General features: G+C 41.2%; 1 protein-coding gene across 6 annotated transcripts in view; it reads left to right on the top strand.

The window, feature by feature from the left end:
- dmd (dystrophin) overlaps positions 1-21,791 on the top strand; it is a 1,945,510-nt gene that overhangs the window by 931,249 nt on the left and 992,470 nt on the right. For all 6 annotated transcript variants that reach the window (XM_078559857.1, XM_078559853.1, XM_078559852.1 and 3 more), the window contains exons 34-36: positions 1,715-1,894; positions 12,848-12,976; positions 17,405-17,575. In XM_078559857.1, the coding sequence (XP_078415983.1) occupies positions 1,715-1,894; positions 12,848-12,976; positions 17,405-17,575 (480 nt within the window). The remainder of the gene's footprint in view (positions 1-1,714; positions 1,895-12,847; positions 12,977-17,404; positions 17,576-21,791) is intronic.

Genomic DNA, 21,791 nt, shown 5'->3' with positions numbered 1-21,791 from the left:
GGAAGAGAGAGAGCAAGGGGAAAGAGAGAGAGTTAGAGGAGGGAGAGATTCAGAGAGGGAGAAGAGGGACAGAGAGAGGTGAGGGGGAGTGAGGGAGAAAGAGAGGGGGAACAAGGGAGGGAAGGAGGGAGGGAGAGAGATGGGAAGAGGAGGGAGGGAGAGTGAAAAAGAGAGAGAGGGAGTGAGGGAGAAAGAAAGGGAGGAGGGGAGAGAGTGGGGAGGATGAGTGAGGGAGAGTGAGAAGGGGTACGAGGGCAAGAGAAAGAGAGGGGGAATGAAACAGAAAGGAAGAGAGAGGGGAACAAAGGATAGAGGGAGAGGGGGAGCAAGGGTGAGAGAGAAAGAAAGAGGGGTGAGTGACGGAGAGAGAGCAAGAGATGGGGGGAGTGAAGGAGAGAGCAAGAGAGAGGGGTGGGAGTGAAGGAGAGAGAATGAGAGAGGGGGAGCGAGGGAGAGGGAGAAAGAGAGAGGGGGAGTGAGGGAGAGAGAGAAAGAGAGGGGGAGTGAGGGAGAAAGAGAGAGGGGGGAGTGAGGGACATGAGGCAGAATTTTCAGCTCGGCATGTGGACGCGCACCTGACACGCAGGTGCATGAAATAGCGCGCAATGACGTCGGGCGAACGTCCTGATATTATCGCACACTTGTGCGATATTTCAGTTGGTGTGCGCATGCGAGAGTCAGCAGCATGCCCGCTGACAATTAAGAGGGCCATTAAGCCTCTTAATCAATTAATTAAATGGAACTTTTCGCTGCTCGTCCAACCTTACCGTTGGCAGGTGGGCGAATAGTGCAGGCGGCCTTTGCATTTTTTGCGAAATCTTATCCACAGGCAGGATGTGGTTTCGAACATAAAAAAACAATAAAAAATTTTAAAACTCATTTTTCACATGTCCCTGTTCATGTGTGGGGACATGTTTTCCTTATTTTTAAAACCTTTATTTGTCATTGTTAAAAATCTTCAGCTCCCTGAGGCAGCTCTGTGCCTTTAGGGAGCTTCCACTGAGCGCACCCCGGTGTATATGCACATTTCAGTGCTCGTGATCCTCCCACCCCCACCCAGGCAACGCTGGGTTATCAGCATGCCAATTAACAGCCAGCCTGCGTGAACTCACAGTCAGGGACCGATCACAGGTTGCTCCTGGGCCTGCCCGCAGCGCCAGCCCGACGAGAGGAAAATCCTCCCCATAGTCTGTTTTTCCTAAAGTTAGCTCAGTTTTAGGATGTTTAAAGCTATGTAAATTCAGAAGTATGGAACATAAACTCGTTTCTAGTGTCCGAATGCTTAACTGATGTTGCTAAATGCAAATGTTTGAGCACTACGGTTTGGGGCAATTGATGACATTGATGTCAGTTCTGTTACTTGCAATGTTAAATGATAGCTAAATGATTGCTCAAGCATATAATTGATATCAGATAATGGCTAACTGATTGCTTTTGAACACAATTGATGTCAAATGAGAACAAATGAATGTTGTGAAATGCAAATGATGCCAAATGATGTCAGAATGTTCAGTTAGGGAATACTGCCTCGTTTGTGCCAGTGAAATCCCATCCCCCCCCCCCCCCCCCTCTACAATATTTTATTGTATATGAAAATCAGAATTGGGCAACATTATGGTTGTTTCTGACCAGCATTCCTTTAGTAACGATAAGAGGTTTTTTAAATTTTGATTTGCTGCATATTCAGTAATGACATGCAATATTCTTTTTAAAGGCTACACAGAAAGATATAGAGAAAAGACGGTTACTGCTTAACAGCATTACTGAGACGGGCAAGAGTCTGAAGACCATGTTAGGAAAGAGTGACAGTGTTGTGGATGACAAACTTAGTCTGTTAAATTGTAACTGGATAGCAGTCACGTCACGGGCTGAAGAATGGTTCAACCTTCTACTGGTGAGTAACTTTGAACATCATTGTTTCAAATGCAGAAGTAATCTTTGGAATGCAATAAATGACCACATGAACAGCAAAGAATTGTGTCAGAGATTGATGGAATTGAATGCAAATTAATTTTCCCACTTCATTGCATTTTACCCTAGGGGATGCAGGAAGATACTTGAGTGGAGGTCTGGAGGTCAGGTCTCTCTCCATAGTGGTGGGGGTGCGGGCGTTGAGGTGGGTAGGGAGACGACTATGAGAAGATTAATGGTTCAAGAAGGTAGCTCACCACCACCTTCTCAAGGACAACTAGGGATGGGCAATAAATGCTGGCCCAGCCAGCGAAGCCCACATCCCATGAGTGAAGAATAAAAAAAAAATCTTTAAAAAAAGGTTAGGATCTTTCAAGCCAGGTCTCAATCTGGGATCTGACTTGTCCAGTGCTAACATCAGCTGGGATCATAACACTGCATACTAAACTTTTGTAATCCATGCACGAGGGTACCCAGGCCCCCATGTGCCTCAGAGCTCTGCAATCTCTCACCATTTAGATAATATGCTTTTTTTTAATTCTTCCTATCAAAATGGACAATTTCCCATTTCCCACATTTTATTCAATTTGCCAGATCTTTTCCTACTCACTTAACCTACCTATATCCCTTTGTAGCCACCTTATGTCATCCTCACAGCTTACTTTCCTACCTATCTTTGTATCATCAGCAAAATTAGCAACCTCTGTCCCTTCATCCACGTCATTTTTATAAATTGTAATAAGTTTAGGGCCCAGCATTGATCCCTGTGGCACACCACTCATTACATCTTGCCAACCAGAAAAAGACCCATTTATGCCTACTCTCTGTTTCCTGTTAGTTAGCCAATCTTCTATCCATGCTAATATGTTACCCCCTACACCATGAACTTTTATTTTCCTCAATAACCTTTGATGTGGCACCTCATCAAATACCTTCTGGAAACCCAAGTAAAGCATATCCACCAGTTACCTCTTATCCACAGCACATGTTACTTTCTCAAAGAACTCTAATAAATTGGTTAAACACTATTTCTCTTTTACAAAACCATGTTGACTGTGCCTGGTTACCTTGGATTTATCTAAGTGTCCTGCTATAACATCTTTAATAATAGCTTCTAACATTTTCCCTGTTAAGCTAACTGGTCTGTATTTTCCTGCTTTCTGTCTCCCTCCCTTTTTGAATAAGGAGGTACATTCACTATTTTCTAACCTAATGGAACCTTCCCCAAATTTGGGGAATTTTGGACAATTAAACTGCACATCAACTATCTCACTAGCCACTTCTTTTAAGAGCTTAAGATGAAGTCCATCAGGACCCAAGGACTTGTCAGCCCGCAGCTCCAACAATTTGCTCAGTATCACTTCCCTGGTGAGTGTGATTTTCTTGACTTCCTCCCTCCTTTCCAATTCCTAATCTGCAGCTATTTCTGGGAAGTTCCTTGTATCCTATACAGTGAAGGCTGATGCAACATATTGATTCAATTCATCTGCCATCCCCTTATTTTCCATTATTAATTCCCCAGACTCACTTTCTATAGGACCAGTGCTCACTTTGTTAAGTCTTTTTAAAATATCTATAGAAACTCTTACTATCTCTTTTTATTTTTCTGGCTAGTTTTCTCGTGTACTCTAATTTTCTCCTCCATATTAATCTTTTAGTCATTCTGCTGTTCTTTATATTCTGTCCAGTCTTCTGACCTGACACTCATATTTGCACAATTATATGCTTTTTATTTCAGCTTGATACTATCTTTAACTTTTTTAGTTAACCATGGATGGTGGGTCTTCCCCTTGGAATTTTGCTTTCTCGTTGGAATGTATCTATTCAGTATGTTCCGAAATATATCCTTAAATATCTGCCACTGCATCTCTGTTCACCTATCCCTCACCATGAATTGCCAATTCACTTTAACTAGCTCTGCTTTCATGCCTTCACAATTGTCCTTATTCACGTTTAAAACACTAGACTTAGACCCACTCTTCTCTCCCTCAAACTGAATGTAAAACTCAGTCATGTTCTGATCACTGCAACTTAGGGGACGCCTTCACTGTGAGGTCATTAATTAATCCTCTCTCGTTGCACAGTACTAGATCTGGTATCGCCTACTGCTTGGTTGGCTCCAGAATGTGCTGTTCTAAGAAACTATCCTGAAAACGTTTATGAATTTCTCATCTAGGTTATCTTTGCCCATCTGATTTTTCCAGTCTATATGTAGATTAAAATCCCCATGATTATTACCATACTTTTCTGGCAAGCTCCCATTATTTCTTCTTTGATACCCCGTCCTACCAGTGGTTACTTTTAGGGGGCCTGCACACCACTTCCACAAGTGACTTCTTGCCTTTATCATTCCTCATCTCTACCCAAAACGCTTCTATATCCTGGTTTCCTGAACTTAGGTTATCCCTCTCTATTGTGGTAATATCATCTTTAATTAATAAAGCCACCCCTCCACCTTTTCCTAGCTTACAGTCTTTCTTCAATGTCACAATGTTCAGGTCCCAACCTATGTCATCCTGAAGCCATGTCTTTATAATGGCTATCAGATCATACTTATTTATCTCTATTTGCATTATCAGTTCATCTGTTTTGTTTCGAATGCCATGTGCATTCAGATACAGAGCCTTAAGTTTTGTCCTTTTATTATTTTTGTTACCTCTAGCCTTACCTGCTGATGTACTCTTAGCTTTGCACTCTCTCTCCCTTCCTGTCATGGTCTGTTTATCATTTCTCATATTAATACCTTTCTCTCTTGCCTTGTCACTACTTTTTGATATACCTCATCTTCCCAAATTTGATCCTTTGCTCCCACCATTTAGTTTAAAATCCTCCTTCCCTAATTATGCGGCTTGCTAGAACACTGGTCTCAGCACAGTTCGGGTATAGACTGTCCCAGCAGTACAGCCCCCACTTTCCCCAGGACTGGAGCCAGTGCCCCACAAATCAGAACCCACTTCTCCCACACCAGTCATTTGCTCATTTGTTCTATGCCAATTTGCCCGCATCTCAGGTAATAATCCGGAGATTATTACCTTTGAGTTTCTGCTTCTTAATTTGGTGCTTTGCTCCTCATAATGATTATGCAGAACCTCTTTCCTTGTCCTGCCTATGTCATTGGTACTTACATGGACCACAACTACTGGATCCTCCCCATCCTACTGGAAGTTCCTCTCCAGCCCTAAGCAGATATCCTGAACCCTGGCACTGGGCAGGCAAAACAGCCTTCTGGACTCTCACTTACTGTTGCAGAGAACAGTGTCCATCCCTCTCAGTATATTGTCTCATACTACCACTACATTTTTTTGTGCTCCCCCTGCTTGACTGACTTCCTGTATCATAGTGCTATGGCCAGTCTGCTCATCCATCCGGTGGGCTTTACTTTCGTCCATACAGGTTGTAAGCACCTCAAACCTGTTTGGCAATAGCAGTCTGAGGCTCCTCCACAACTGTCTGCTCAGACCCTTTAACTGCCCCACTCACAGTTACACCCTCCTGTCCCTCACTGCTGGCCAAAACAGATGACCTTATTCTAAGAGGTCTGACCACCTTCTGGAACAAACTGTCCACATATTTCTCCCCCTCCCTGATGTTGCGCAGTGTCTGCAGTTTGGCTTCCAGATCAATAATCCTGATTCAGAATTCTTCAAGCTGCTTATGCTTTCTGCAGATCACCTTCACATCCAGGAGCTTCCATATTCCAGAGCTGCAACACACTTGCCATTGTTATTTAAGTAATTTAGTTAACTTAATTATTTCCTAATTAACTTAGAATAATTCCAATGTATACTACAATTTACTGCACTTATTAAATGCTGTACCACCTACAACTAAAAGTTATAATTATACAGAATATGTTTTAGGTATTTATTTTCATTAATTAATTTTATTTATTGTGTTTTAAAGTTGTAATTCTTTTTACTTATTGATCTTTTTACTTATTGACATAGACCTTAACTCCAATGCCCTAATTTGGCTATTAACACACTGTCCCTTACATCAGGCACTTACTGGCCAATCAACTTACTAGTTTCTTCAAGCTGAGCGTGTACTGCTTCATGGGCTCTCTCTCTCTCAACTCTGAGCTGCTTTATGGGCTCTCCCTGAACCCCCACTGCTTTACGGGCTCTCTCTGAACCCCCACTGCTTTACGGGCTCTCTCTGAACCCCCACTGCTTTACGGGCTCTCTCTGAACCCCCACTGCTTTACGGGCTCTCTCTCTCTCAACTCTGAACTGCTTTATGGGCTCTCTCTCTCTGAACACCTACTGCTTTACTGGCTCTCTCTCTCTCTCTCTCTCACCCTCTGAACTCCCACTGCTTTATGGGCTCTCTCTCTTTATCTCTCTCTGAGCTCCTTGTTACATAATGGGCTCTCTCTCTGATCTCTGTGCTACTTTAAGGGCTCTCTCTGAGTTCCTTGTTACTTTATGGGCTCTCTCTCTCTCTGACCTCCATGCTGCTTCATGGGCTCTCTCTCTGAACTCTGAGCTGCTTTATGGGCTCTCTCTCTGATCTCTGTGTGCTGCTTTAGAGGCTCTCTCTCTGAACTCCATGCTGCTTCATGGGCTCTCTCTCTCTCTCTCTCTCTGGACTCCATGCTGCTTCTTAGGCTCTCTGAACTCTGAGCTGCTTTATGGGCTCTCTTTCTGATCTCTGTGCTGCTTTAGGGGCTCTCTCTCTCTCTCTCTCTCTGACCTCCATGCTGCTTCATGGGCTCTCTCTTTGAACTCTGTGCTGCTTTAAGGGCTCCCTCTCTCTCTCTCCGTGAACTCTGCACTGCTTCATTGGCTCTCTGTCTCTCTTGCTCTGAACTCTGTGCTGCTTTATTGGCTCTCTCTCTCACTCTCTCTGAACTCCACACTACTTTACAGGCTCTCTCTCTCAACTCCCACTGCTTTACAGGCTCTCTCTCTCTTTCTCTCTCTCTCTCTCTCTCTCTCTCACTCTCTCTCTCTCTCTCAACTCTGCACTGATTTATGGGCTCTCTCTCTCTCTCAACTCTGCATTGATTTATGGGCGCTCTCTCTCCCTGAACTCTATGCTGCCTTAGGGTCTCTCTCGCTCTCTCTCTCTCCCTGAACTCCTGCTGCTTTATGGGCTCTCTCTCTATCTCTCTGAACTCCCACTGCTTTAAGGACTCCCTCTCTCCCTGAACTCTGTGTTGGCTAATGGGCTCTCTTTTTCTTCCTCTCTCTCTTGCTGAATTCCACACTGCTTTAGGGGCTCTCTCTCTGAACTCCCACTGCTTGAGCAAACCTTTGTGTTTCAAGCTATTGCACGGAATATTAGAAAGTCAACATCTGGTGTCAACCGAATACATGATTTTCAAGACAATATCTTTTGTCATTGATAAACATTACTTAAAAAGTTATTAATCTTGGGTCCCTGGACTTCTTGGCCAGGAATTTTCTGAACTCAAGATATACCAGAGAGGTGTATTCAGTAGAATGTGGGTTGGAGCTACAAGTACACCGCTGTGGCATTAATACTACTGCTTGCATTCCAATAACACAAGAACACAAGAAATAGGAGCAGGAGTAGACCGTATAGCCTGTCGAGCCTTCTCCACCATTCAGCATGATCATGGCTGATCTTGGGCTTCAACTCTACTTTCCCAATTGCTGCCTATATCCCTTGATTCCCTGAGAAGCCAAAAATATGTCCACCCCAGCCTTAAATATAGTCAACAATGGAGCATCCATGACTCGGGCAGAGAATTCCAAAGATTCATAACCCTTTGAATGAAGCAATTTCTCCTCAACGCAGCTCTAAAAGATCACCCCCTTATCCTGAGACTGTGTCCATATGTTTTAGGTTCCATGACCAGTGGAAACAACCTCTCAGCGCTTATCCTATCAAGCCCCTTCAAAACCTTGTACGTTTCAGTGAAATTGTCTCCCATTCTTCTGAACTCCCAAGAATATAGGCCCAATTTACTCAGCCTCTCATCCTAAGTAAACCCCTTCATCCCAGAGACCAATTTAGTGAGCCTTCGCTGTACCGCTTCCAATGTAAGTATATCCTTCCTTCAATGTGCAGACGAAAACTGCACACAGTAGTTCTTTAGAATGTGACTTGCTATGAGAATGCTTTATATGTAAGCTTTATTCCTTTGTTGTTTCCTAGCTTTTATTTGGCTCTCAATCTGTCCCTTGGAAAAATCCTGATGTAGCAGCCTACACCGTAAAACCTTGCTGCCCAGTATCTTGTGGAAATAGAAAGTTTTCATTAATGTCAAACTCCTTCGAGCTGCTATTTCATTTGCAGGAAAACAATGGGTCAGAATGAGAATTCCTTTGAAGAATCCAGTGGCACTCCCAAGATCTAAAAGAGCAAGAAAAGCCATTGTCACTGTGTGTTATGTATTCTTGCCCTTACCTGGAGCATGTCTGAGCCATTGAGCAGTAATTTTCTTTGTGGAAATCAGTTGTCAGTTTGATAAGGAACAGAACACCTTCCCTGGTAGCAGTTTCTTTTTTCCCAGATGGCAGCGAACAGTGTTCATCCACCTATCTGGTTCAGGCTTTCCTTCCATTCGCTGCCTCTTCTCAACCAGTGCACACACAAACATAGGAGCAGGAGTAGGCCATTCGGCCCATAGATCCTGCTCCACCATTCAATACGATCCATTTCAACGCCTTTTTCCCAGACTATCCCCACATCCCTTTATGTCATTGATATTTAGGAATCTGTCGATCTCTACGTTAAACATACTCAATGACTGAGCTTCCACAGCCCTCTGGAGTAGAGATTTCCAAAACTTCACAACACTCTGAGTACAAAAAAAAAATTCCCTCACCTTGGTCTTAAGTGGCTTCCCCCTTAATTTAAAATTGTGTCCCCTGGTTATATGCTCCCCAGCCAGGGGAAACATCTTATCTGCATCTACCTTGACTATCCCATTAAGTATTTTGTAGGTTTCGACGAGATCATCTCTCATTCTTCAAAACTTGAGAGAATACACGCCCAGTTTCCCCAATCCCTCTTCATAGGACAGTCCTCCCATCCCAGGAACGAATTTGGTGAACCTTGATTGCACTCCCTCTATGGCAATAATATCCTTCCTAAGGTAAGGGGACCAAAACTGCGCACAGTACTCCAGCTGCTGTCTAACCAAGCTTCTATCCAATTGAAGCAAGACTTTGCTGCTCTTCTATTCAAATCCTGTTGCGATAAAAGTTAACATACCATTAGCCTTCCTAATTGCTTGCTGCAACTGCACGTTAGCTTTCAGTGACTTATTGACAAGGACACCCAGATCCCTTTATACATCTACACTTTCTAATCTCTTACCATTTAAGAAACACTCTGCACATCTGTTCCTCTTATCAAAGTGGACAACGTCACATTTTTCCACATTATATTCCATCTGCCATGTTCTTGCCCATTTGCTAAGTCTGTCCAAATCCCCTTGAAGTCGCTTTGCATCTTCCTCACAACATATCTTCCCACCTAGCTTTGTGTCATCCCTGAACTTGGAAAATTATATTTAGGATTGATTCTAGCATTTTCCCTACTCCTGATGTAAGGCTAACAGGTCTGTAGTTCCCTGTTTTCTCTCTCCCTCTCTTCTTAAATAGTGGGGTGACATTTGCTACCTTCCAATATGCAGGAACTGTTCCAGAATCAATAGAATTTTGGAAGATGATCGCCAGTGCATCCACTATCTCCATAGCTATCTCTTTCAACAATCTGGGATGTAGAATATCAGGTCCCGAGACTTATCAGCCTTCAGTTCCATTAATCTCTCCTGTACAGCCTTCTTACTAATATTAATTTCCTTCAATTCCTCATTCTCCCTAGTCCCTCAGATCTCTAATTCTGGGAGATTTCTTGTATCTTCTTCAGTGAAGACAGACGCAAACTAATCATTTAGCTTCTCTGCCAGTTCCCGATTATAAATTCTCCTGACTCTGCCTGTAATCGACCCACATTTGTCTTAGCCAAATGTTTCCTTTTTACATGCCTATAGAACCTTTACAGTCAGTTTTTATGTTTTTTGCTAGTTTACATTCATATTCTATTCTCCCTTTCTTTATCAGTTTCTTGGTCCTTCTTTGCTTATTCTAAAATGCTCCAAATCCTCAGGTTTATTACTATTTCTGACAACTTCATAGGCCTTTCCTTTTAATCTTATGCAATCTTTAACTTCCTTTGTTAGCCACATTTGACTGACTGACTTTTTGTGCCTTGAAGGAATGTATAGTTGCTGTAAACTATGTAATAATTCTTTAAAGACTATCCATTGCCTATGTATTGTCATATCTTTTAATGTATTTACCCAATCCACCTCAGCCAGTTTGCCCCTCATACCTTCATAATTTCCTTTGTTGAAATTTCACACCCTGGCTTCAGATTGAACCACCTCACTTTCAAATATAATGTAAAATTCTATCATATTATGGTCACGCACCCCTAAAGGCTCTTTTACAACAATATTATTAATTAGCCCTTTTTTGTTACATAAAACTAGATCTAAAATAGCTTGTTCTCTCGTTGGTTCCTCAACGTACTGCTCTAGAAAACCATGCCTACAGCACTCCAGAAACTGGTCCTCCAAAGCATTAGTGCTCATTAGGTTTACCCAGTCTATATGCAGTTTGAAGAAACCTATGGATACTTTATTACCCACGTTACATGCTTCTCTAATCTCCTGATTAATATCATGCCCCATACTACCATTACTGTTTGGTAGCCTGTAAACAACTCCTACCACTGTTTGCTGTCTCTTAACTCCACCCAAACAGATTCCACATCTTGTTTTTCCAATCTGAGATCCTCACTGACTAATGTACTGATCCCATTCCTTATTATCAGTGCAACACCACCCCCTTTTTCTTTTTGCCGGTCCTTCCTAAATGTTGAATATCCTTGACATGTGAATATCATTTATACCCTCAGCTTCCTACTCCATGGAATTCTGCATGATTTTCTTAGGAAAGACTCTCACTTAGACCTTAACAATCCTTAGCAAGCCAGAAAAAAATACCTTAGATTTATCTTGAATCACTTAAGTTATGAGCAAGGCTAAATGTAACAGTCCTAATGGATGAAAAGCCTATTCCTGCATTCTGCCAGATTCCTCGTGTGTTTATTCATAGTTTTCTTTCAATTTAACATCCGGAGGAAAATATGTCCATTAGCCATTGAAAGAAGAAAGTGGAATTGCTATGATTGCTTGATTTTTATCTGTTTCACTTGCCAATTGTCATGACTGTAGAGCCCTATAAATATCTTTATAGCATACTTGGACAGGCAGAAATTATTGGCCAGAAGTTAAATAAAGCTTCGGGTCATCAGCCATTCATAGTGTTGGAAGCCAGATAAATGGAAGCATGCTGTGTGTAAAGCCCTTGATGTGTGGTGTAATAACCTTTTGCCGAATTCCCTGTGGAGGAATTATCATTGTATCTCATTAACAGTCTTGCTTTGTAAAATATGTAGCCCATCTAATTATTTTTACTCACTTAAAAATGATTGAGGTTTTTAATAATTGATCTTGAATCTCTTCTGTTTCCAAATGCTTTGTGCTAATTGATCCTGAAGATTATAGCCGAAATTCTTTGCAGCCCTAAAATAATGTCGTGATGATGGATATGATATTTTAATAAGAGGGCTGATGGCCATTTAAAATGTAAATTATAAGATGGCATGACAAAAGTGGCATATCAGAGAATCAGTGCTGTATGCCAAGGAGTAGAGGAATGCAGATTCAGACTCATAATTGCCCACGTGGTAACTCTTCAATCTTGAGTGGCTTGTGTAGAGAATCAAGAGTCATTAACTGAGGCTACTAATTTGTGATTTACACTGCAAAATTGATGGAACTGCTGGGTACGATCTCCTAAACATCAGTAAACATCTCAGATCAGACAATTAGACTAAAATGAAGGTGAAATTTGATTCACTTAGTAATTACAAACCAGTTGAACTAGTGACAAACATATGGGGCAGAATTTTTCCCTCATCGAGCAGGGGCGCACCTGACATGAACAAGAGTAAAATACTGTGCGATGACGCTGGGCGGGCGCCCTGACGCCATTGCGCACTCTCGTGATATTGTGCTTGGCAGGCGCGCGCGAGAGGTGGCAGCGTGCCTGTTGACAATTAAAGGGCCTATTAAGACCCTTAATCAATTAATTAAATCAGATTTTTTGCTGCATATCTAACCATTCGATTGGCAGGTGGGCAAATAGGCCAAGCAGCCTTTGCACTTTTTGCAAAACCTCATCCACGGGCAGGATGATGTTTCGACCAGTTATTTAAAAAAAAACTTTTAGAACTCCTTTTTAACATGTCCCTACTCATGTGACAGAGTCACATGAGGGGCCATGTTTTTAACATTTTTAAATTCTTTATTTGCATTTTTAAAATTTTTCAGAGAAGGCAGCTTTCACGGAGCACACCCGTGTGCATGCACAAACTTCCATGCTCGCCTTCCTCCCCTTCCCCCATCCTGGCAGCGCTGAGCATTGCTGCGTGTGTTTCACACTGGCTGGCCGTTAATTGGCTAGCCAGCATGAAATCGCGGTCGGGGTGCGATCGCGGGTAGCGGTCAATTTCGTGACTGCTACTGGGCGTGGCCGCCCGACCAGGTAAAAATCCTGCCCATGGAATTGCAGAATGCAATCCCCAAACCATTGGTAAAAATCCCAGAAGCACATCTAATAAAGAGGGAGCTTTCCTCTAGGTCACCATATACCTATGGCTGCCCATGAATGTTGGCCACTGTCGTATACTTTAAGTGACTGACTCAAGGTCAGCATCAGCAGAAATCTGGGAGCAGGTCACATGCCCTTAATTTTAGCCAAGAAGTTGCTAGTAGATTGGGGGGAATAAAAGGAGGGGATGGTTAATAAAAAGCCTAAATATTGAGCATTATACAGACTCAAAAAAAAATCCAAAAATGACTTATTCATATTCAATTGTAATATAGGAATACCAGAAACAAATGGAAAACTTTGACCAGAATGTTGCTCACATCACAGCCTGGATGTATCGTGCTGAAATCTTATTAGATGAATCTGAGAAACAGAAGGTTGGACAGAAGGAGGAAGTGTTAAAGGTAACAAGCAATAACTTCAAGATTTAAAATGTTGTATTATTGATCCTTTCTAACCAAGGTATTAGGTATGTTCCCATTCATCTTTAGAACTTGATTTCTGATTGTGAATGTGCGCAGTGATTTTAGTTGTAACACCCTTTCAATTTTAAACCATGCTACTTACGACACCTGGATGTGCAAGCTGACTGAAGTCACATCAGGAGATAAATGATTGGCTCTGATGACCCATTCTCATTATTCTTTATTGTACTATTTAACGATAAGTATTGGTTTGCATTCCACCCCCCTCCCAAAGACCAAAACATACTTTTTTTTCCACAGTCTCATTGTATCGAAGGTGTTTTGTAGCATTCTGATGTATTCACTAGTAGGTGATGAAAGCCTATTTTATGAGCATATAAAATCTAATCATTCATGAAGGATACTAGAATGATTCATGTTTTTGTATCAAGCAATTAAAGAATTTATTCAGTTTATATTCTAGTCTAGTTAATAACAGTCTATTGAAAAAACAGTAGCAAGTCTACAGATTTGGAGTGTCTCAGAAACCAGCAAAGGGTCAACAAAAAGTTGATGATAAGGGAAAAAAATAAAATGAGAGTAAACTAGCCAGGAGCATAAAAGCAGATTGTAAGAGATTTTCTAAATATATGAAAAGAAGGAATAGTTAAAGTAAACATTGGTCCCTTTGAAGCAGAGGAGGAGAAATTATCATGGGGAATGAGGAAATGGCAAAGGTATTGAACTAATACAACAAAAACATTGAACTAATAGTTTGTGTCTGTCTTCACAGTAGAAGACACAAGTCCCATACTAGAAATAAGTGATAACCTAGTGGCTAAAAAGTGAGAAAATTAATATCAGCAGAGATAACATATTGGAGAACTTAAGGGACGAAAATCCAACAAATCCCCAGGACCTGACGGCCTACAACATAGGGTTATAAAAGAGATAGCTGCAGAGGTAGTGGATGTGCCAGCTATGATTTTCAAAAATTCCTTAGATTTGGGAAGGGACCCATGAGACTGGAAGTTTGCAAACGTCACACCACTTTTCAAGAAAGAGGGAGAGAGAAAACAGTGAACTACAGGCCAGTTAGCCTAACATCAGTTGTTGGGAAAATGCTGGAATCTATTACTAAATAAATCTTAACAATGCACTTATAAAAGCATAGTATGATAAGAACAAATCACCATGGTTTTACTAAAGCGAAATCCTATTTGACAAATTTATTAGAGTTTTTTTGAGGATGTAACTAGTAGATTTAGGGGAACCAGTAGATGTAGTATACCTGGATTTCCAAAAGGCATTCGATAAGGTGCCACACAAAAGGTTAATTGGTAAGGTAAGGGCGCATGGAGTTGGGAGTAATATATTAGCAAGGATAGAGGATTGGTTAACAGATAGAAAACAGAGCATGGGCTTAAATGGGGCTTTTTCAAGTTGGCAGGCAGTGAATAATGAAGTGCTGCAAGGATCAGTGCAGGGCCTCAGCTATTTTCAATCTATGTTAATGACTTAGATGAAGAGACAGAGAGTAATGTATCTAAGTTTGCTGATGATACCAAGCTAGGTAAGCTGTGGGGAGGACACAGAGAGGTTGCAAAGAGATATGGACAGGTTAGGTGAGTGGGCAACAAGATGGCAGATGGAGTATAGCGTAGGGAAGTGTGAACTTATTCACTTTGGCCCTAAGAAATAAAAAAGCAGAATATTTTTTAAAAGGTGAGAAACTTTTAGATGTTGATGTTCAAAGAGACTTGCGTGTGCTTGTACGAGGACGCAGAAAGTTAACATGTAGGTGCAGCAAGCAATTAAAAGGAAAATGGCATGTTGACCTTTATTGCAAGGGGATTGAAGTACAAGAATAAAGAAGTTTTGCCACAGTTGTACAGGGTTTTGATGAGACTGCACCTGCAGTACTGTGTGCAATTTAAGATTTCCACATTTAAGAAAGGATATTATACATTGGACGTGGTATAGCAAAGGTTCACTAAAGTTGTACCTGGGATGAGTGGATTGCCCTGTGATGAGAGTTTGAGTAAATTAGGCTTATATTCTCTGGAGTTTAGAAGAAAGAGAGATGATCTCATTGATGCCTATGAAATTATGAAGGGACTTGATAGGCTGGATGGAGAGAGATTTTTTCCATTGGTTGGGGAATCTAAAACATGGGGGCACAGTCTCAAGGTAAAGGGCCAATCATTTAGGACTGAGATGCTGAGAAATTGCTTCACCCAAAGGGTTGTGAATCTTTGGAATTCTCTATCCCACATGGTTGTAGAAACTCCATCATTGAATACATTTAAGGCTGGAATAGACAGATTTTTAGTCTCTGAGGGAATTAAGGGATATGGGGAGCGGGTGGGAAATGGACTTGAAGCCCAAGATCAGCCATGGTTGTCTTGAATGGCAGAGCAGGCATGATGGGCTGTGTGGTCTACTCCTGCTCCTATTCCTTATGTTCTTATTTTCTTATGTTTCAAGAATGAACTCATTACTAACAGTCAATTTATCGGGGAAAGAAAATCACAAAATTATTATGGATTAAACAACAAATATTATATCAGATATTAAGGATGAAAAACAATGTTGCATTACTGTTGAATAAATGAACAACAATGTCTCAAGTATGACATAAAGTCAGATATGATAGCAAAGTGCTAATTCCACTGGATTTAGTAATCCTGAGACCTGGACTAATGATTCAGAGACATGGGTTCAAATCCTAGCACAGTTAATTCAGCAAATCTGGAATATAAAGTTAGCGTCAGTAGCAGTGATCATGAAACTGCCAGAATTTTGTAAGATCCCATTGGTTTACTAAATATATAAGTGAAAGGAAACCTTACCTGGTCTGTGCCTATATGTGACTCCAGGCAGCAATATGGTTGACCTCCTAACTGCCCTTTTGAAATGGCGAAACAAACTATAAAGTTGTATCAAAGCTGCTACAAATGGACAGCACTCTTCAAGAATGAAGCTCATCATCTCCTTCTCAGGGGTATTGATGGATGGGAAATAAATGCTGGCCTTGTCAGTGAAATCCACATCCTCTGAATGAATATGTTTTATTTTTTTAAAAAGCCTAATTTCCTAATTTGTAAAGGTAATATAAGTCTTGGCAAGATAGCAAGTAGAAAGAAAAGGAAATCAACTTTAAAAAATATATTGCAGCAGTTTTGACATCAATTTTCCTTTATTAAATTATTTTAAATGTTTTGGAATTTCACTGGGAATTTTGTACACAGCTGAGAAGGTCAAGATACTGTTAATAAATTACGGTTAAAAGCCAGTCGAATGCAGTTAGCATCACAGAAGCTCAACTTTGGCGTTGATTTTTGTTTTCACCTCCTGGGTAGATCTCCAGAACTTATGAAATCAATGGAATGAAAATTGGATGATTCTATAAAGGGTAGGTTATCAGCATTGCTAAGTGGTGAAGACAAATCCACCTCTGTCACTCTGGTGTGAAGTCCCCAACATACGCATGTACATAAGAAATAGGAAAGTAGTCCATTCGGCACCACAAGCCTGCTCCGCCATTCAATAAGATCATGGCTGATCTGTTTGTGTTTGGAGTTCTACATTCCCATATACCCCTGATAACCTTTGATTCCCTTGCCGAACAAGAATCTATCTACCTCTGCCTTAAAAATATTCAGTGACCCTGCCTTCACCACCTTCTGAGGCAGAGAGTTCCAAAGCTGCACAACCCTCTGAGAGAAAAAAAATCCCCTCATTTCTGTCCCATGAGGGTGACCCCTAATTTTAAAACAGTGCCTCCTAGTTCTGGACTCACCCACAGGAGGAAACATCCCCTCCACATCCACTTTGTCAAGACCATTCAGGATCTTATATACTTCAATCAAGTCACCCTTCACTCTTCTAAACTCTAGCGGAAACAAGCCCAACCTGTCCAACCTATCCTGATAAGACAACCTGCTCATTCCAGGTATTTAGGCAATCTCCCATTATGCTAGTTCCGCACTGGCTGCCGTAGAGCTAACCAGTGAGAAGTGATGTTTGTTCTTAAAAATTGTTTTTACCCTCATTTTCAATCTTTCTCATATGCTGTTGGTTCTTTGCTAAAAGACATCAATCAGGGCACAGATTATTGCTCCATTTTCTCTGGCTGGAGAGCTATGTGGAATTGGCAATAAAACATGACACTTTTGACATTTTGCTAAACAGATATCAGTTTCAAACTATAATCTGAACCATAGCAGGATTCTTCTTTATTCTAAAATTGGACAAACTGTTAATATGAATAATCTAGTCTATCTCAGACTTATCAATATTATGCAGTCGTTTCTTTCCTTTGTTTTCATCCTTTTTCCTTTCTGTCCTTAAAATGCTTGTTCCTGTTTTGTGTATTTATTTCTATCTCCAATTTTAAGCTATGTGTATCTTGCTCATTGGCTGCAGCGTCTGAAGTCTGAACTCAATGATATGAGACTAAAGGTGGATGCTGTGCGTGACCAGGCCCTGGAGCTGATGACAAACCGTGGAGATCACTGCAGGGAGGTAGTGGAACCTAAGCTGTCAGAGCTTAATCAGAGGTTTGATGCCATCTCGCACAGAATAAAAACTGGCAAGGTAGGTTGAGCTGTCCATAGAGCAGATCAAATGCATTTTCATATCAGATAGAGTTGAGTCTGCAATTGTTCTTTTGAATACTAAATTTTAACTAGACTATTAAGAAGATCTTCATGCAACAACAAAATAATCCTCTATTTATTGAGTGTACACTTTCTAATTTACTAAACTTGACAAATTTAATTGCAGATCACTTTTTTGCCATGTAAAAATGTGTTCTGAGTTATGCTGTTGGAATTTAGTATAATGAGTTTATCAGAAATCCGTTTCAGTATTTCCCATATTAACCCATTTATATTAAACAGCCTCCACTTAAATAGAGGGGAGACAGTTTCAAACAAATAAGTCAAATATTCATCTGAAAATATCTCAGTATAATTTGGGAGCTTTAATCATTACATATTGTCACATGGACAGTCTAATATTCTATAAATAACCGCAAACACAAATAACAGCTTGAGACTAGTCTGCGCTTTAGTACACGTCTTCATAAACCCACATTTTTTACATCACTGCTGAAATATTTCCCATTAACCTGTGCAGCATAAAGATTGTCAAATCTCTGACTATTTCATTAACCCATGCATAGTGTGGATGAGCAGTTGTTAAAAAAAAACTCTTGTGATTATTTCACTGGAATCGTCTTAAGTTTGGCATGGTGTTTGAGGATTTCTACATGGGACATAAACATTCAGATTATGAGGGCTGGAAATGTCTTCACCTGGTTCACATTGTTATTTGAGTTGAACATTCAACCCTGTTTCTGGCTGCTGTGCAGAAATGCAATTGCTGTTCTCAGGTGTACGGTTTCATTAATGTCACATGGTCATTGCAACATTTATAAGTACATTGCACTCAGTTTTGTTGCTAACATTATTCCTAAACTGTCATTTTCAGCTACTAACTGTTTTTTTCCAGTTGATGTATGCAACGATCACAAAACAAAATAAAATCTGAACATTTTTATCATGTAGCCAGTGTGTGAATTTGTTAAGAGTTGGTATTCTGGTTCAAATGTTTACAATCTTTATTTCAAAAAAAAAACTCTGTCTTTAAAAAATGTATGTAATATTTATGATTTGCCACAGTATTCATTGCCACAAGTTCACTGTGTTATTTATTGGAGATTATTTATTGAGAGATCAATTTGAGGACCCAAGCGCCACAATGCAGGATAAAAACAAGGTTGCAAAGAGTAGGAATGAAGATAAACTACAGGGAGGAAAAGCTGAAAGAAAGATTCATAATTATATAGCACCTGATCACTTCACAAAGCCATTCACATACAATGAATTACTTCAAAGTGTGGTGACTGTTGTATGGAAAAAAATCACCATCAGTTCTGTAGGTATCAAAATTCCACAAACAACAATAAAGTGAAAATCTGTTTTTAATGGTTTGGGCTGTTGGAGGAGGAGTAGCGTTTAAACACCAACATAGTCCAGTTGGGCTGTTGTTATGCTGTATACTCTGTGATTCCATTTAATTAATAAGGTAGACATCCTCAACAGGCTCGAGGGGCCGAATGGCCGACTTGTGCTCCTCATTCGTATGTTCATACGTTTCTTTGGTGGTGGTGGGGGTGGAATCAGGCATGGGGGCCTGAAATTTGGCTCAGTACTGCTTGTTGTGCAGGTGCTCTTGGGGGACCAAACTGGCATCCGATGTGCATGTGCACACTTTTACTGCAAATTGTGCTGGATGTCATATTGGTAAAGGTGTTAGCATATGCGCAGTTAATGCTCACCAGATGTCAATCAGGTTGCAATGTTGATTGGATGCCAGCAGTGCCATTTCAGAACTCAATGCTGGAGCTGACGCCCTCTCTTAACCTCATATGGCCGAATATGTGTAAACAGCAAGAAAGACCTCCGCATGTGCCCTAACACCATCCCCCCTCCCACCCAGCAATACTATCTAAAGAGATCATCAGTTTCTTGGGGGTTAGTTACTGATTGATTCCTTCTGGCTGTAGGTGCAATTCTACAGGTGTTTGGTACTTTCTATAATTGTTTAAAAGTAACAAATGTCAACATAGAGTGGTGTGGTCAGTGCTGATTGGCATTTTGCTGACTTTAAGGCTTCTTTACAAACCAGTGACTAGTGACATTCGTGCACTAATAGGCCTTCCCTTGGAATGGAACGTGACTAGGAGAATAACCAAAAACCAAACAGAGCAGGATAAGATGCAAGAAGAGGAAGGAGGAGGCAACTAACCCAGCCCTTTTCTGCCTGGGCTGTACCACAACCCCAATTTTCCATTCACTAACATTCCCATTCCTTACCTTTCTTCTGTCACTGAACAGCACATTGTCATCTTGGCCACAGTGCAAAAGAAAAACAGCCACAAAATAAACATTCCAAAAATGTATAAATAGAATTATGTCATATTGCATGCAAATGTGAACTAATCATCCTTAGTGCCTGTTTTCTGTTTGCCTTTGCCTGGCTTAGTGCTGCTGCGCAATAGTTGCTGGAAGACTCTGACTTTCAGTGGGGGAGATTGCAGATAGTTTTGCAGGACAATTTTGAGTCATCACAGGCCTAGAAGACCTGGACGTGGACTGCACCACCTCAATATGGGTAGTAGCCTTATTCTGGGTTGGCTGGCTGACAGGTAACAACAAGGTTGCTTGCAGAGTGGCAGTGATGGTAGGACAAATGCTGTCATCTTGAAAGGGTCATCAGATTTGTAGTCCATGCAGCCACTGGGGCAGTGCCTCAGAAATCCTAGGAATCTATTAGAAGACATTGCTGGACTGCTATGATGCGCTGCAAATCCCTTTGAACACTGGTGTCCACGTCCATGATGGCAGCAAGTTCACCTTGCATGATTTCAGTCTGAGCTTCCAGTACAACACTCAGACTTCCGGTGGAAGCTGCTGACACAAGAACACAAAAATTAGGAGCAGGAGTAGGCCATTTGTCCCCTCAAGCTTGCTCTGCCATTCAATAAAACAATAGCTGATCTGATTGAGGCTTCAACCCCGTGTTCCTGTCTGTGCCCCATGACTCTCGACTCCCTTGTCGATCAAAATTGAACCTTTAATTCAACCTTTAATATATTCAATGGCCCAGCCTCCACTGCTCCCTGGGGAAGAGAGTTCCACAGACTAATGACCCTTTTAGAGAGAAAAATTCTCCTCATCTCAGTCTTAAATGGGAGACCCCTAATTTTTAAACTGTTCTAGTCCCCTAGTTCTAGTCTTTCCCACAAGTGGAAACATCCTCTCAGCATCCACCCTGTCAAGTCCCCCCAGGATCTTATATGTTTCAATAAGATTCAGTAAGATTCTCCATATTCTAAATTCCAACAGGTATAGGCCCAACCTGCTCAACCTTTCCTCATAATACAAGCTCTTCATCCCAGGAATCGGTCAAGCGAAGCTTCTCTCAACTGCTTTTAATGCAATTATATCCTTTGTTAAGTAAGGAAACCAAAACTGTACACAGTACTCCAGGTGTGGCCTCACCAAAGCTCTGTGCATCTGTAGCAACACTTCCCTACTTTTATATTTGATTCCCCTTGTAATAAATGTCAACATTCCTTGTGCCACAATGGAAGTTGAGACATCAGCCATTCGGTGCTGCATTATGCTGAGTTCCACATAGATTCGATGGATCGGGCCACCTGTTTGACACTAGAAAGGATAGGTTGTAAGGTTTGCACAAAACTGTGTACCAAGCTGGTGCTGAACTCCACCCTGCTCCTTGACATTGACTGTAGGCTTTTTGGCTGACGCCCTCTAAGCACCAACCATTTCATTATGTATATCTATCAGCTGTCTTCTGCAGTTTGTGCCTTTGAAGTCCTCATCTGAGTCCTCTGCAGCAGAACTTAAGCGACTTCACCTTCCAATGAACTGACATATGCAATATCCTTGCCCTCTATCCTGGCTATAGGCTGCTTTTGCCCAACATCTCAGCATTTACAGACCCCACCTCAATGCCATCCTCTAAATTATGGGCAGTCAGTATTTGAGCTGGCAGTTGAGACTGTGAAATCGAGTGACAGTGCTTTCATTATCAGTGCCTTCTTGCTGTTCCTCCATTGCCTGACCAGTTTGAAGTTCTTGGTGATCTGAAAGGAGACAGGCACAAGAGTAAAGTTATGGTGAGGAGATGGTTGTGTGGAGAAGGGATAGTAAGAGGCACATTCACATACAACCTTCAGGTTGTAAATCAGAAGATATTGTGGGATGAGGAGGAAGTGGAT

Source organism: Cetorhinus maximus, chromosome 16 (assembly GCF_964194155.1).
Source record: "Cetorhinus maximus chromosome 16, sCetMax3.hap1.1, whole genome shotgun sequence".
Classification (NCBI taxonomy): domain Eukaryota; kingdom Metazoa; phylum Chordata; class Chondrichthyes; order Lamniformes; family Cetorhinidae; genus Cetorhinus; species Cetorhinus maximus.
This window is presented reverse-complemented; position numbering and strand designations above follow the sequence as displayed.